At 41.0% G+C, this 15,760-nt stretch overlaps 1 protein-coding gene across 10 annotated transcripts in view; it reads left to right on the top strand.

The window, feature by feature from the left end:
• SCML2 (Scm polycomb group protein like 2) overlaps nucleotides 1-11,700 on the top strand; it is a 100,038-nt gene extending 88,338 nt beyond the window's left edge. For 9 of the 10 annotated variants that reach the window (XM_025437872.3, XM_049107581.1, XM_049107580.1 and 6 more), the window contains 4 exons: nucleotides 3,903-4,013; nucleotides 4,656-4,907; nucleotides 8,452-8,603; nucleotides 9,897-11,700. In XM_025437872.3, the coding sequence (XP_025293657.1) occupies nucleotides 3,903-4,013; nucleotides 4,656-4,907; nucleotides 8,452-8,603; nucleotides 9,897-10,025 (644 nt within the window). In that variant the 3' untranslated portion in view covers nucleotides 10,026-11,700. The remainder of the gene's footprint in view (nucleotides 1-3,902; nucleotides 4,014-4,655; nucleotides 4,908-8,451; nucleotides 8,604-9,896) is intronic. The other variant, XM_035711367.2, reaches the window with a different exon arrangement.
• Nucleotides 11,701-15,760: the final 4,060 nt, after the last annotated feature.

Raw genomic sequence — 15,760 nt, 5'->3', positions numbered from 1 at the left:
ATTGAGGATCCCTTGTAGGTGATGATTTGCTTTTTTCTTGCTAATTTCAAGATTATCTTCATCTTTTGCTTTTGATAGTTCAACTGTGTTTTTTCTAGGTGTGGATATCTTTGAATTTATCCTAATTGGCGATTGTTGAGGTTTTTGAATATTTGGATTAATGTTTTTCATCAAATTTGGGAAACATTTAGCCATTATTTTTTCAAATATTGTTTTGTCCCTTTCTTTCTGCTACCTGTCCTTCTGGAACTCTCCCATTATGTGTATTTTGCTGTCCTTAATGGTATCCCACAGGTCTCTGCAGTCTGATAGTTTTTCCTCATTCTTTTTTCTTTCTGTTCCTTGGATTTTATATTCTCAAATGACCTTTCTTTAAATTTGTTGTTGATCCTTTCTTCTGCTAGTTCAAATCTGCTCTAGAGCCCTACTGGTGAATTTTTCATTTCATTTATATTACTTAACAAGTCCTAAGTTTCTATTTGGTTCTTTTTTGCAATTTTTATCATTTTATTGATAGTCTCTATTTGGGGAGACTTTGTTCCCTTACTTTACTTTGTTAGACATTGTATTATTTTTTTAAAAAATTCTTTGAACGTAAATAAAATCACCAATTTAATGTCCTTGTTGGGGTGCCTGGGTGGCTCAGTTGGTTAGTGTCTGTCTTTGGCTCAGGTCATGATCCCAGGGTCTTGAGATCAAGCCCCAAGTCAGGCTTCCTTCTCAGCAGGAAGCCTTCTTCTCCCTTTCCTCCCCACTTGTGCTCTCTGTCACTATCTTTGTCTCTCTCTCTCAACTAAGTAAAATCTTAAAAAAGAAAAATCCTTATATTATACTAACTCCAGTATCTGGGCTTCCTCAGAGGCAGTTTGTGTTGACTGTTTTTCCCCCCTTTATATATGCCATACTTTTTTTTTTAAAGATTTTTTATTTATTTATTCATGACAGAGAAAGAGAGGCAGAGATACAGGCAGGGGGAGAAGCAGGCTCCATGCAGGGAGCCTGACATGGGACTCAATCCTGGGTCTCCAGGATCACACCCCAAGCTGAAGAGGGTGCTAAACCACTGAGCCACTGGGGCTGCCCCTAGGCCATACTTATGTTTCTCATATGTCTCGTAGTTTTAATTGAAAACTGGACATTTATAAAGAGTATAAGGCAAGAACTCTGAGAATCAGATTTTCTCCCCCTCTCTAGTGTTTGTTGTTGCTGGTGCTTTTGTATAGTAACTTTCCTGGACCAACTTAATGAATTCCTGGGCTCATTTATTATATATGGCCAATGAAGTCTGCTCATTTAGCTTAGTTCAGCAAATGATTGGACAGGGATTTCCATAAATGCCTACAATTGGTATGTCTCCCATCCTTTGCCACAGAGTTCTATGTATGTGTTGGAATTTACCTTGAACATTCCAGGAGGCATTTTACAAGTCTGCTTTGTGCAGAGCCTCAAGGTCAGCAAGGAATGAAAGATTAAGGTCTTCTTAGGTCTTTTCTGGGTGTGCATACAACCTTGTACATCACACATATGGCCTCCTAGGTTCCCAGGAGTATCTCTGTGATTTTCAAAGTCTCCTAATGGACATTTTATTCTCCAGGTTTCTTTTTAAAGCGTTTTGGTCAGGGGCACTTAGGTGGCTGAGTGGTTGAGCGTCTTCCTTTGGCTCAGGTTGTGGTCCCAGGGTCCTGGGATTGAGTCCCATATGAGGGTGCCTGCTTCTCCCTCTGCCTATGTCTCTGCCTCTCTATGTCTCTCTCATGAATAAATAAACAAAATATTTTTTAAAAATAAAGTTTTTTGGTCAATTTATTCTCAGCCCCAATTGCCTCAGGCAGCAGCTATAGCATTAAACAATTGCTACTGTAGGTTTTTTTTGTTTGTTTGCTTGCTTGTTTGAGCAATGCCTTAGAGATCGGGCTTTTCACACAGAGCAGGTTCTGATTTAGGTACAGTAAAACAAGCCCTGAAATCAGAGCTTTCCATTGACTCTCAAGGTTAGTCAGATAGTGACAGTTCTCTGGGGACAGGGCTGTTTGTGAGCTCTAAACCCATTGTGTTCCTTCCTGTGACAATTAGGATGTGCTGGTTTTCACAGCTACAGTAGTTGTGAACCTGTTGGTTTGCAAAGCTGCTATAAAATTGAGTGAAGGAGATGATGTTAGGGAAGCTAAAATGCCACAGAATTTGCTGTTCTTTCTGAGATTTAGCTCTTTTTTTCTTGAACAAATGGTTTTTGGATTGTTGTAAGCCTTTACATAACGTCCAGAGTTTTTGAAAACATTAGTTTTGCCATTCTCTTCGTTATTTTTATGAAGAAGTGGGATCTTTGGAGGTCTTAGTCATCCTGGACGTGCCTCTCTATGATGACTTTTAAAGTATTTTGTAAAATATCTGGCTTTTTATAGTTATCTCTGCAGGAAAAGTTTCATGCCTGAGCTTACTACAATACCCAGGAGCAGAAGTCAAGAGTCATCTTTTCTGTTTTATCAGCCCCAGATAATAGACCATACACCAGCTTCATAAACTTTTTATAAGAATGTATTAGAATATTAAAAGATAAGTACGGGGGCACCTGGGTGGCTCTGTTGGTTAAGCACCTGCCTTTGGCCCAGGTCATGATCCTGGAGTCCTGGGATTGAGTTCCACATCGGGGTCCCTGCAGGGAGCCTGCTTCTCTCTGTGTCTCTCATGAATAAATAAAATCTTTTTAAAAAACCCATTGAATTGTATGCTTTAAAAAAAAAGATAAGTAGGGCAGCTCTGGTGGCTCAGTGGTTTAGCGCCGCCTTCAGCCCAGGGCATGATCCTGGAGACCCGGGATCGAGTCCCACATCGGGCTCCTTGCATGGAGCCTGGTTATTCCTCTGCCTGTGTCTCTGTCACTCTCTCTCTCTCTCTCTCTGTCTCACATTAATAAATAAATAAAATCTTTTAAAAAAAATAAAAGATAAGTAAAGACTTTCTGGTCTTGCTAGGATTCAGAGGTAAACAAATACTTATAGGAAACTATACACTAGTATTTGAATTTTTCATTTCACTGAAGTATGAAAAAAGCCAGTTACTTCCTTATAGGCATTTAAATGTCCAAATTGTATAACTGTTTGCCATTCACTGAAATATGTTATGCATATTGGTTTTTGTATTCTCTGATTAAAAATAAAATCAAGCTCTCTTAGACTCTTTAGTAATCAATCAGTAACCAGATGGCTAAAAGTTTCTTATCAGATGATCTTAAGAAGCACACCTGGGCCCCAGCTATTTCAAACCAGAGGAAGTTTGACTTTGGTACTTTCTCATTGCAATCTTTCTTCTCACTCAAGTTCTGTGATCAGACTTTTTAGATTTCTATTATATTTAATTCTTCCTTTTAGTTGGTTAAATCAAGATATTGATTGATAATTACTGTATAATTGATAATGTGAGATATCATTACTTTCAGTATGATGCCTTAAAGAGTGGTCCTTTAGGTAATTTGGTTTAATAATAGAGTTATAATAAGGGTAGCTCTAGGCCAGGACTGTTGCCTATAAAATGTGATGTCCATTGTATACGGTCTTTTCCTCTGAATTCTTTTCTTGTTCATGGGAACAATTTTCCCAGGCTTTTTTAGACATATTATAATTGATTGCCTCACTGCTTCCTGAGATATTTAGAGATATGTGATGACCCTAGAATAAATGATGCCTGGATATAATGTTTTTAGCTCTTGAATATGATATCACTGAAATTTTTAATGGGATGAAATCAACACATATTATTCATGAACAATCAAGTAATTGATAAATTGCTGATAAGGTTAGATGAGGCAAACAATTTAGAAACAAAAGTGTTACATGCTGATCTGAAAATGCTTGAGAAATGTTAATTAGTTGTAACAGACACCTTTTTTTTTTTTTTTTAAATAGTGAAAGAAGATCTAACAGAAAAAAGCCCCAAGCGACCTTCTCAGGAACCTCCACCTTATGTTGTTCCTGTGTCACCTAAGCTTCCCAAAACAAAGATGCATGCCTCTACAGGTAAATAGTATTTCCATGTTCCAGGAATGGGAAGAAAAGTCACTCTACTACCACTTAATTATATGCTCTCAGGTGGGGGTGTGTATTTGCACAGATGAGCATTTAGGCTACTATTTCAGCAACTTTGTTGAGCATTTCATTCTTTTCAGAAGTACACAATTGTCATTTCTCCTTAGATAAAAATAAAACAATTATAGTAACATTTTTCATTCAGCTTTGTATTACTGAAAGCTGATAAAAAGTGAATAGAAAAGCCAGTACCTCCAGTGTAAGTTTTAAGTGTCTAAGTAGGAAACAAATGTTAGAAGCCAACTGTGGGATCATATTAGAATAGTTGTGAAGAACTGCATTCCTAAAAATGAATGCTTTAGGGAGGTGTTGTTCATAGCCTTGGTAGCAAGACTGTGAAGGGACAGTTGCCATAAGAAATACAGGTAACATTGTGAAATCAATTTGGATTTTAAGACAGTGTCATTACTATAAATTCCAAGGAGGATGGTCATGTTCTTTATGTTAGAAGTTTGTGGTTCAGTGTAGCATGGCTTAAGTGAATTTCTGGAGGTTAGGAGATATTTTGATCTTTTAATAGTATTTAAGCTAAGTCTACTTAAGATAATTGCCTTTGTCTTTTTTTTCTTATAGAAGAACTACTGTCTATAGAGGGAAATGGCATGCCCAAAGAGGAAAAGCTTCCTGAAGATTCCAAGAACTCACCACTAAATCCAGGAAGTTCTTTAAGCCCCAGCAGCAGAAATCCCATAAGTACCTCTACTACCATCACTAGGAATTTTTCTCAAAGTGTGCCAGGCACCTCAAGTTCACCACTAGTGGGGACCAAATCTACCAAGAGCAGTCACCATGAAGTTAAATTCCAAATGCAGAAGAAAAGCGAAGGTATATTTAAAAATAGTGATTCTCAACTAATGTGTTTCTTTCTCCTGAAGGTTTCCATGTCAACAACATCCCCTGAGAGTGTATCACATTGGAGAAAGTGCCAGAATTGAGGAGTCTGAGTCCTCTCCTTTATGTTACTGTCAGGGTCAAGCCACTACAGATGCTCTAGTCCCCATGGCAGCATAGAACTAACTGTCTCTGGGGATCTGGATCACCAACCATGTCTCTCATAGAGGCTTCTTAGATTGGTGGTTCTTATTAGTGGTTCCATTATAATTTATCATTTCACTGGATACTGTCTGGACTCACAAACCTCCTATGACTCTGAAGCCTAGAAAGATGCACTTCCTCTCCTTTTTGATGTACTCTCTTCTTTGTCACTTTTGAGACCTTTCCTGACTCCGGCCTGTATCTAGCTTCCAGGTCTGGGCTCTGGTATTCTGTTGCTATAGCCACTTCCCCAGTCTCCATACCCTCAGTTACTCTCTCAGGCCCAGCAGGAGTACATGATATGTGTAAATGGGGCAACCACCTGTTGCCATTTGGAAAGAGCCAGAATAGTTTTCCATGTGCAAAAATAGCTCCCCTCTATCCTTTTAAGGATTTAGGGGATGGGACGAGGTGGGCTAAGGGTAGGAATCAATGTTTTGTGCTTTTTCTCCTGGTAGGCATCTAGGCAAGGTGAGTATTAAAGGCAGTAGGAACTTTTCAACTTGATTGCTTTTCTTCATGGTTATTACCTATGGGCAACTGCACTGCATACATGCTCTGATATGCTTAGTGTCATCCTCCCATCTCCCACCTCAGGTACATTGTCTCATGACACTTGCAAGGAGTCTGACGATAGATGCTTATTTCATCAAGGGGTAGTGTACCCAGAATTTTTAGGTATTTTTCACAATAAGAGCTTTTAAAGACAGGTCTTCTCAGTAAAAGGCTATAAAAGATTACCCGTGAAACTTAATATCTCACTTTCAAATGTATGCCTAACACTACTATGTCAAAGTAGCCTGTATTTGGGCTTGAGAAGACTAGCTTTTGGTATTTCCAAAAAATAGAAAGACCTAATAGTAATAACATTACTTACTAATAATTTACTTATCAGTAATAGAAATCAGCATCATCTTCATTGCTATCTTATGTATGCCAGGCACATGACATTTTATATACCCTTATACAGTACATCTTTATGGCAATTCCTTGAGTGTAGGTGCTGGTAAACATTTTTCTGTGAGAAATCTGAGAAGTCACTTGACTATGGTCCCCAGCTAGAAAGTGGCTGGGTCAGTCCTTGAATCCAGGCACTCTGACTCTAGGCTGTATGCTTAACTGCTAGGCTGTTTCCATCTCCAGAGAATAGGTAAGCATTTCACTTGGAAACTGTCTGGAGGTGTCATTACTATTGTTTTCTTTAAGGTATTGGAACTGTTACTTAAAGCTGAGTCCACCCCTGATTGCTGGTGTTGCTCTCACAACTTCCTGCCCTGCCGCATTGTTTGGATGAAATAAATTGTTCATTTTTATTATAGGAGGGAAATCCAGTAACATCATTGTGGATAAAGTCAAATCACTTTCATTTTATTCATTTCAGAAACATTTACTGTTATTCTAGTGTATTTAAGCCAAAGCCATTCAGGAGAAAAGCATGACTGGACTTTGATTATTTTTCACATAATTAGTTTATTTCATGTAATTATTTGAATAACACTAATGTTTGCAGCTTCGCTGATTTTTTTGAAGATATGGGCGCAATTAAATGATTTTTTCCATAATAAATTAAAAATAGATGATCTTATAGTTTTATTTTTAATATAAAATTATAGTTTGATACCATAAATTATATCTTTGCATATAGTTTTTCTGTAGTAATCTATAAAACTGTCTACAACCATACTGGATTCTGATGACATAAACCAGAAATCCCACAAAAAAGTTATTTAGAGGTATGATTAACTTGATTAGTTTTGTCAATAGTTTCTTAATCTTAAGTCTTTCTTGAACTAAAGGAGAAGACTTTTCTGTCTAAAATGTTAAAATGCCTTAGGCATGGCATGGTCTATACCATCATGATTTTCATTTGGGTTGAAACAGTGCAGTAGCATTTCCTGGTAGATGTGATCAGCATTTTTATCTCTGGCTGTGAAAGGGAAGATACATTTTAGTAAAGAGCTTTTTTTTTTTTTTAACTTTTATTTATTTATGATAGTCACAGAGAGAGAGAGAGAGAGGCAGAGACACAGGCAGAGGGAGAAGCAGGCTCCATGCACCGGGAGCCCGATGTGGGATTCGATCCCGGGTCTCCAGGATTGCGCCCTGGGCCAAGGGCAGGCGCCAAACCGCTGCGCCACCCAGGGATCCCAGTAAAGAGCTTTTAGTTTACATCCAAGTTGTATATTGAAAGAGAAAATAAATACACTTTTGAGCTACACACAGGAAAACTTACCATTGTGAGTTCGTTTACCTTTTTTTCTTTGCCCTTTATCTGGGTAAATACTCAAAATACCCCTAAAATGGCTGGAGCCCAGGTGATAGGAAAGAAAAGGTGTATCTTTGGTTAATTCACACCAAAAAAAGACCAAATTTGTGTTGATGGTCCTTGTTTAAGGAAACAGATCTTCCTAGCAAATGACAAAACTCACTTCTGACACTAAGTAAAGAGTCAAGTGCTCTGGTTGTGTAAAATGAGTATTTGTCTGGACACAAATTACAGCACAACTTGGTAAACAGCACAGCTAAAACTTTTTGGGGGTAGGAGTGCATAATTTATTCTATGTCTCAATTATTTCTTTCTTTGACCTATAAACATTCAATCAGAATATCTATTACTATGCAATTAAACTTGAGAGAGGCATTCAGTATAATGTTAACTTTACTTCTGACCTAGCCAAGCAGAAAATCCTGTTTTCTTCAAAATTCAGATAAGCATTTAAGCCTTAAGAGACAGGAATTTAAATGGTAAAGTGATGCTATAAATAGCCACATTGAATACATGGGAGAGTTTCAGTAAAAACTAATTTGGTTCTCAAAGATAATGGGGTTATTGAAACTCACTGATTAAAGTGAATAAATTTAAGCAATTATAAAAACAAAATCTGGAGACTTTCCATTATATTTAGGTAGTAAAAGAAACCTAATCTACAAAGACCATGGGGAGAGAGATTGAAATTCATTGAAACACTTAAAGAGTAATAGGTTAGCTTACATTAACCTAATTTAACCCACACAACAGATCCTTTGCTGTCTTTGCCTGTGGCCAGCAAGGCCTCAGATTGATCAGTCTGTTTTACGATTTTTGAAGCTTTAAGGTAAATTCTGAAGCTGCTTTTGTTGTTTGGGGGAGGTCAGATGGGGTGCTCTTGGGTAGCCATCCTCAGGTCATTCTAATCTAGCCTTTGACTTGATTCTGCGCTTGGAGTCCTGGGTCCTTGCTGGGGTGCTTGATAGAAGGTTCCAGGAATGAGACCATTTCTCCCTACCTAACATCTCTTCTTTCAGGATAATGATCAGGTCAAGTATGATTTGTCTTTTTTCCCCCCCATTGAAGCTCCAAGTTATATAGCTGTACCCGACCCCAGTGTCCTGAAACAAGGCTTCTCTAAGGACCCTTCAACCTGGTCTGTGGATGAAGTGATACAGTTTATGAAACATAAAGATCCTCAGATATCAGGCCCCCTCGCCGACCTCTTCAGGCAACATGTAATGTATCTTTTGATCCGGTTTTCCTGCCGTAATGCCTTTCAATGACCTCTGTGCAGGCCCTTCAGTTGGATGGATGCTGATTAGTGTGGATGGTGGGGGAATCCTATCAACTGATTTTTTTTCCATATATGAGAAAGGTTACTTGGCCCAAAGTTAGATTCTTAAACGATAGAGGCTGGATCTGTGCTTTATTTTATTTTTTAAAAGATTTTATTTATTTATTCATGAAAGACACAGAGAGAGAGAGGCAGAGACACAGGCAGAGGGAGAAGCAGGCTCCATGCTGGGAGCCTGACAGTGGGACTTGATCCCGGGACTCCAGGATCACACCCTGGGCTGAAGGTGGCACTAAACTGCTGAGCCACCGGGCTGCCCCATGGATCTGTGCTTTAAATGGGTACCCAAGTACCTAAAATACTACAAGTCTTCAAGCTCTCAAAAGAAGATGATTCAGCATGGCCACTCTCAGATGTCTTCTCCCACAAGGATCCTCCTCCCCACCTGCTCCCTGCTCGGCCCCAGGACCGTGAGTAGGAGGTGGTAACCACAAGCTGTGACAGGGTGTCCTCCTTGTTAATGATGCCCTATGAATCCAGCAACTGTGTAAGATTAAATGTGGTTTTATTTTAAATAGGAGCTCACGAATACCAAATAATATGCTTCTCTGACGTACATTGGTTAATTAAGGAAATAAAAAATTTTAGGAGGATGCCTTGTGTCTATTAAGTAATGTTTATAGTCTTTTCTAACAAATTAGTAACCAAATATCTTCCGTCCTTTTCGGTATTCTAAGAAAATCAGTAATTAGTTTTATCATTTAATTAGCTTAGCTTTAGACAACTAATTGATTAGTTTTCAACATAAAGACAACATTGTATAACACATTTACAGTTTGCATTGATGCTGACATCTTCATATTCCCAGCCTTTTTAAGAAAGTTAATGACCGTCTGAAATTGATTTCTACGATTCATAGTTTTCTACCCGTTGTCATAGATATGTAGTATTTTAATCAACACACAGTATTTAAAATCAGATAGTTTGATGCTTAGGCCATTTTTGAAAGATACTGGATTAAATTTCCTTTTTCTTAAAATTTGAAGTGAATTTAGAAATTATCAAATGATGTCTTACTGTATAAATTATATTTTTAATAGTTTTCAGGAAATAAATGCATATTCAGAGAATATATCAAGAATGTACAGCTGCTCTCTATTTTACATGTTCTTTTATATAAATAACTTGACAAAATATGAATGCATTATTAATTGTAATTTCTTTCTCTCTGTAGGAAATTGATGGAAAGGCCCTGCTACTCCTCAAAAGTGATGTGATGATGAAGTACATGGGTCTGAAACTGGGGCCAGCATTAAAGTTATCATACTACATTGAAAAACTTAAAGAAGGAAAATACAATTGAAAAAAATTTAAACCTCAATTTAAGTTGGATGGAATTCTTATTCTGATAACTTTTAATTTAAAAATATTTTTATTCTCTAAAAAAAAAAACAAAAAAATACTTTTATTCTCCTAGCAGCTTGTGTTTGGTAGACAGTTCCTCTAAAAATAGGTTATATCCAGAATTGCAGAACATTATACTCTAATCTACTTTAAAAACCATTTAACAAAAAAAAGAAAAAAAAATTAATGTGTTAGTTAGTATTAGCATATTCAAATTGGGAGTTCTTTATGTCATTATTTTACAGTTTACAATTTATCATTTTATTGTATAGTTTACAGATTTATTTTTCATGCTAGAAACAGAGAAACACCTTTGATTTCAGTTCATGTTTCTATATAGAACCAAAACAGCTAAATCCCAAAGGGGAAAGTATCAGGGACTGACACATTCTCTAATGAAATCTGTGAGAAGTTTTCCTTAGAAGAGAATATAAGATGCAAACGTAGATATTATCTCTTTCTCCCAAATATTTTTTTGTCTGTTACTGCAATGTTCTGGTCATGTTCTGCCAGTTTCCAGAAAGGGAAAGCCATATAAATTATTTTCCTTTTGTTATTATCTCTCTGTATGTTGTATTTGTTCATATTTAAAGAAAAAGAGCAAGCTTATAAACCCTCATAAAGTGTTCTTAATCGATTTTTGATAAACTTTGAACAATTATAGGATAAATAGGATGGTTGTTTTATGCAGGAGATATTATACTACAAGGGTGGTTTGGATGGAGTCTGATTAAATTTTTTTCAATAATATACCTATTACTTTAAAACATTACATATTTTCGCTAAGCGTAGATGTTTAACTGGGCATTCATTTCTCACATCTCTATATGAAGACACCTGTGCCCAAATTTTTTAAAGATATATATTTTATTGTCTGTGTTTATTCTTCATATGGATACTATACCATATTTATATATTATTCTATACCTGTAGGTATACAAACAAGTAAATCTGTTCTTTTTGAATTTAACATGGCACTTTGTACTGCCACAGAGGTAATGGTGAACTATTTATAGAGTTAGAGGTTTTTATTCTGTAAAAAATATGTGCATCATTTGCTATTACTATTACCTCTCAGCTTTGTCTTCAGGGGATAAGAAACAATCCGGAGGTTGGTGTTCATACAGGGAAGCTCTCTGTCCTATGCAATGTTTCTAGTTAATTTGCTTAGCTCTGAGCCATTTATTTTGCTAAATTTTGGAAGATGCATTAATTCTGACATCATTTTAGGCTTTATTTTTAAAGTTAGAACTTTCAAGGGGAAATGGTGCTATATGTTTATTGTAATTACTTTGTATTAACTTTGGTGTAATGTTTATAAGCTATGAGAATCTGTGCTAAAAGTCTTAGCCATTTGTTGTGAATGCCAATAAAATATACACCAGGGGCATGAATGTACATTTTCAGAAAACCAAATGTACTTTATATAAGAATGCAACTATTTAAAGGGTGTTTTATCTGTTATTCTTTTTGTGTTATAAGACAAAATTCTAATTTAAACCTGGTCTTTTTTCAAATTGTTTGTGTGAAGATGCTGTGCCCAGTTGAACAGTCCTCAGGTGTTTGTATGAATACTGTGTTTTACAATTTTCAGATTTTAAAATATAATAAAGTTTTAAAACCACAATAATGAATGTCACAGTCTCCACTTTGACTTTTTTTGCTTTCACTGCATGACATTAATGTACGAATTTATTAGAGTTGATAAAGAAACGCTTTACTAAGTGTGTGGTTTTGTGTCCAAATACTTGCCCTCATTCTACAGTTAGGCTGATCCCTAGCAGCAAGGGCTGATCTCTTGTAGGGCCTTAAACTAGACCCCAGGGGAGCAGTACAGGGTTCCATCAGTGAGCTTTGTGCTCAAAACTTGTGGCTCACAATGGTACTGATGATGCAAGTGTGCTAGAAAATGACAATGGCCCCCACAGATCCCATCACCACCCCTGCCCCGGGGTGGGGGGGAGGAGGGGGTGTCTACATCTGGCTGGCAGGACCTGGCTGCCCTTTTACTCCTGGGGGCCAGGAGCCATACTGCCTTTCTGCTTTCAGCTCTCCCAGCTTACAGGGTGGAAAAGCCTTAGAGGCTCAGGCTTTTGAGGTTGAATCGCCTTCAGTGTGACCCCTTGCCCCCTCCCCTACGCCGTGTCTCTGAAGCCGGAGATGCCTCCCGCTGCTGTAGCATGGCTGCTGGTTCACTGGAGACGACAGGGCCCTCGCTGAGGCTCCAGGGCTGATGCTCTAGTGGCTGGGACGGGGATGTCACTTTGCCGTCTGGGGCCCGGGTGATTGAGAACCCCTCGAGCTTTACTGTCTGCTTTGTAAAATTTTAGTCCAGAGATACCGTTGCCACGTTAGGCTCTTGGGAACTCTCCAGGCTTTAAAAGTGATCTTTCCTCTGGTTTTGCCTCAGTCCATCCTTCCAGCCCCAGCTGGCGGCATTCTGCAAGCTGACCTGTGCAGCCCGCTGGGCGCGCGCGGCGCTCGCTCTCGTCTCTGCGTGGTTTCTAATCGTCCGGGAGTCTGCGGTCCAGAGTAGGACTTCCCGGACTTTTAAACGCGGGCCCCTCGGGAAGCATGAAAAAGCCAAGGCCTTCTGTAATCTGATTAGAAATTAAGAACTAAACGTCAGGAGTAGGAGCAACGTCGTGGGGAGGCAGAGCCCTGGTTTTGAAGCTACCTGAGGGAGCGCGCACACCTGGCTGAGTCAGCGCAGCACGGTTGAAATCCTGGGGCTGCCTGTACAGGGAGGTGCTGGGACTTGCTGGTGTTTGGAAGGCCCCTGAGGCTGATCCGGGGGACGAGGGCGGGCTCCAGGCACGGAGGATGTGCGGCCCGCGCCGCGCGGGCGAGCAGACGCAGAGGGCGCTCCTTCCTCCACCTCGCCACGCGCCCTCCTTTGTCCTCCCCGCGGCGAGCACGTGCTCAGCTCGAGCTGCCCTGCCTTCTCCCGGCGACGCTGGAGGTAAGTGGGCGTTCGGGACCCGCTCTGGCGCCCGGGGCACTCGCTGCCCGGGGGGGGGGGGGGTCCCTAAGGCGTACGCCACTATCTGCTCCCCTCGAGCTGCCTGGAACGGAGCGGAGACGCCCCAGGGTTCCTGGAGAGGAGAGCCGCGGGGGGCGCACGGTAGAGCAGAGGAGCAGTTCCCGGCGACGCGAGAGGGTCCTGGCCCCTCAGGACTCGGGGCCGCGGCACCAGGCCGAGCAGGAGCGCTCTCCTCGGACCTGCCCCACGCCCTCGGCTACCAGCGCTCGGAGGCCGAAAGGGCGGCCACGCCGAGCAGCAGGTCTTGCCGTGAGCGTGCATCCTAGCTCGGGCGCGGCCGGCGCTGCGCAGGGGCCAGCACGGTTCGGCTCAGCGAACGTTTCCCTGCATCCGCCGAAGAAAACAAGGAGGAAGCTGCAAGGATCGTAGAGTAACGCAGTCTGTTGTTGTTGTTGTTTTAAGATTTATTTATTCATGAGACACAGAGAGAGGCAGAGACACAGGCAGAGGGAGAAGCAGGCTCCCCGCGGGGAGCCCGATGCGGGACTCGATCCAGGATCCCAGGATCACACCCTGAAGGCAGCCGCCCAACCGCTGAGCCACCCAGGGAACGCCTGGAACTGCGATTTAAAAATAAAAATAGAGAAGCTCAAAGCTGTGTTGGTGTTGGTAATCTATAAAACGTCAGTCTCCATTGGCTCTGGTAAATGTTCCCTTCTTTTTAATGTAGAGTCTCACTGGGGGGGGGGGGGGGGGGCGGTGGCACACTGCTCCCCGCGCCTTAAGTGCGGGCCGTGTGGAGAGATCTCCTTCCAAAGAGGACAATGCGGAAGGAGGGGAGCCTAAGTCTACAGTGGAGAGACCCGACGGACGGGACCTCAGCCGGGTGATCAAGGTCAACGTCACCAGCCGAGACGATGTCGTGAGAACCGCACATCACCTCCGTGGTCTTCCTCCCTAGAACCCATCACCCCAGTCTCAACATGAGGAAAATCACCAAATCCCAACTGGGGAACATTCTTCCAAACACCTGATGGGTACCCCTCAAAACTGCCAAGGTCCTCAAAAACAAGCAAAGTCTGAGAAACGAAACCATCACAGCCCAGAGGAGCCCAAGAAGGCATGCTGACTAAACATGATGTGGGACCCTGGACGGGATCCTGGAACAGAAATGGGCAAAAACTGAGGAAATCTGAACACAGCGTGGGCTTTGGTTCATAATAATATATCAGTGTGACTCATTGTGGCAAATGTACCTGAGATACTAACAGCGGGGAAAATGGGTGTGGGTACTCTCTCTACTATCTCAGTACCTCTCAAGTAGATCTAAAATTATTCTAAAAATTTTAAATTACCTGAAAATGAACATTTCCTCCATATCTTTAAGCAGGCAATAGTATTCAAATCTCTTTTTTTCCTTTTCTTCCTTAGTAGGCTCCCAACCCAGTGTGAGAGCCCAGTGCAGGGCCTGAACTCATGACCCTGAGATCAAGACGTGACCTGAGTTTAAGAGCCGGACTCTTAACCCACTGAGCCGCCCAGGTGCCCCTGCAGTACACAGATTGCCGAATATCCCAAGGACAGCTTTTGTTTTTACAGGTTGATATTCTGCCTCTTTTAATTCTCCATTATACTGCTGTCCAGTAGGGACAGATCTAATTCGAGCCATCTACGTAATTTAAATTTCCCAATGGGTACACTGAACAGTAAAACTAAACAGGTAATGTCAATTTTAACAATACCATCGTGTAATCCAATATATCCAAACTGTCATCATTCCAACATGTAAAAGCATTGGAGAGACAGTGTGCACTGTTTTTGTGTCCTCTCTTTAAAGCTCGGTGTGTATCTTGCACTGAGAGCACATCCCATTTCAGCCTGGCCCGTTCTCATGCTCAGTAGCCACGTGTGGCTGCAGCGGGGAAAGGCCCCATCGCCTAGCGGACCCGCTGGGCCTCTCTATGCCCCAGACCAGCAGCAGCAGCTTCACCTGGGAACCTGCTGGCAAAGCAAATCCTCAAGCCCGCCCCAGGCCTGCCGAAGGAGAAACTGGGAGTGGGCCTCCCGTCTTCACTCTTTTCTTTTGGAACTTTTCAGAACCTGGGAGCAGGGAAAGGAGGGGTGATATTTATGGGAGTTGACTCAGAAATCTCAATATGCAGCATAAAGTTGGCATCTAATACCCACCCCCCAGACACACAGAATTAGTAATTAGGTTCTGTTGCTTCCTTCTGTAGCACACAGCTCATTCTATCCCTTTGGCATCACCTCTTGTCCTATTTTAGAAACACTAGTCGCCTGGGTTCATGGTCAATATTTCCTGTCCTCTTTAGGATGTTATTCACTATGGACCTACAAAAAGTTAGGTCAACTGAATACATACTCAAAATTGTGGCCCTCAGAGCTCTAATGTGATTGTCTCCTACCCGGCTGATCTCATTTCTTGCCAGATCCTGTTCCCCACACTTCATGGCCACTAAGTCATCTTCATACTATTTCCATTTTGTCCCTTCTCGGGTCATGAAACTCATAAACCCCATTAGGAATATTTAATGCAGCTCTTTTCTCCTCACCAGTGAAAATGTCCCCATGACCCTTTTTCCTGGTTTCCATACCTTTGTGTCATCTCACATCGAGTATGGTTGGATTTCCTCCTCTTCTCGAGTGAATAGATACAGGAGAAGTGATGAGATGTCAATTTTGAGACCAGA

This window comes from Canis lupus, chromosome X (genome assembly GCF_003254725.2).
Source record: "Canis lupus dingo isolate Sandy chromosome X, ASM325472v2, whole genome shotgun sequence".
Classification (NCBI taxonomy): Eukaryota; Metazoa; Chordata; class Mammalia; order Carnivora; family Canidae; genus Canis; species Canis lupus.
Note: the sequence above shows the minus strand (reverse complement) of the source record. Positions and strands in the feature narration are given on the sequence as shown.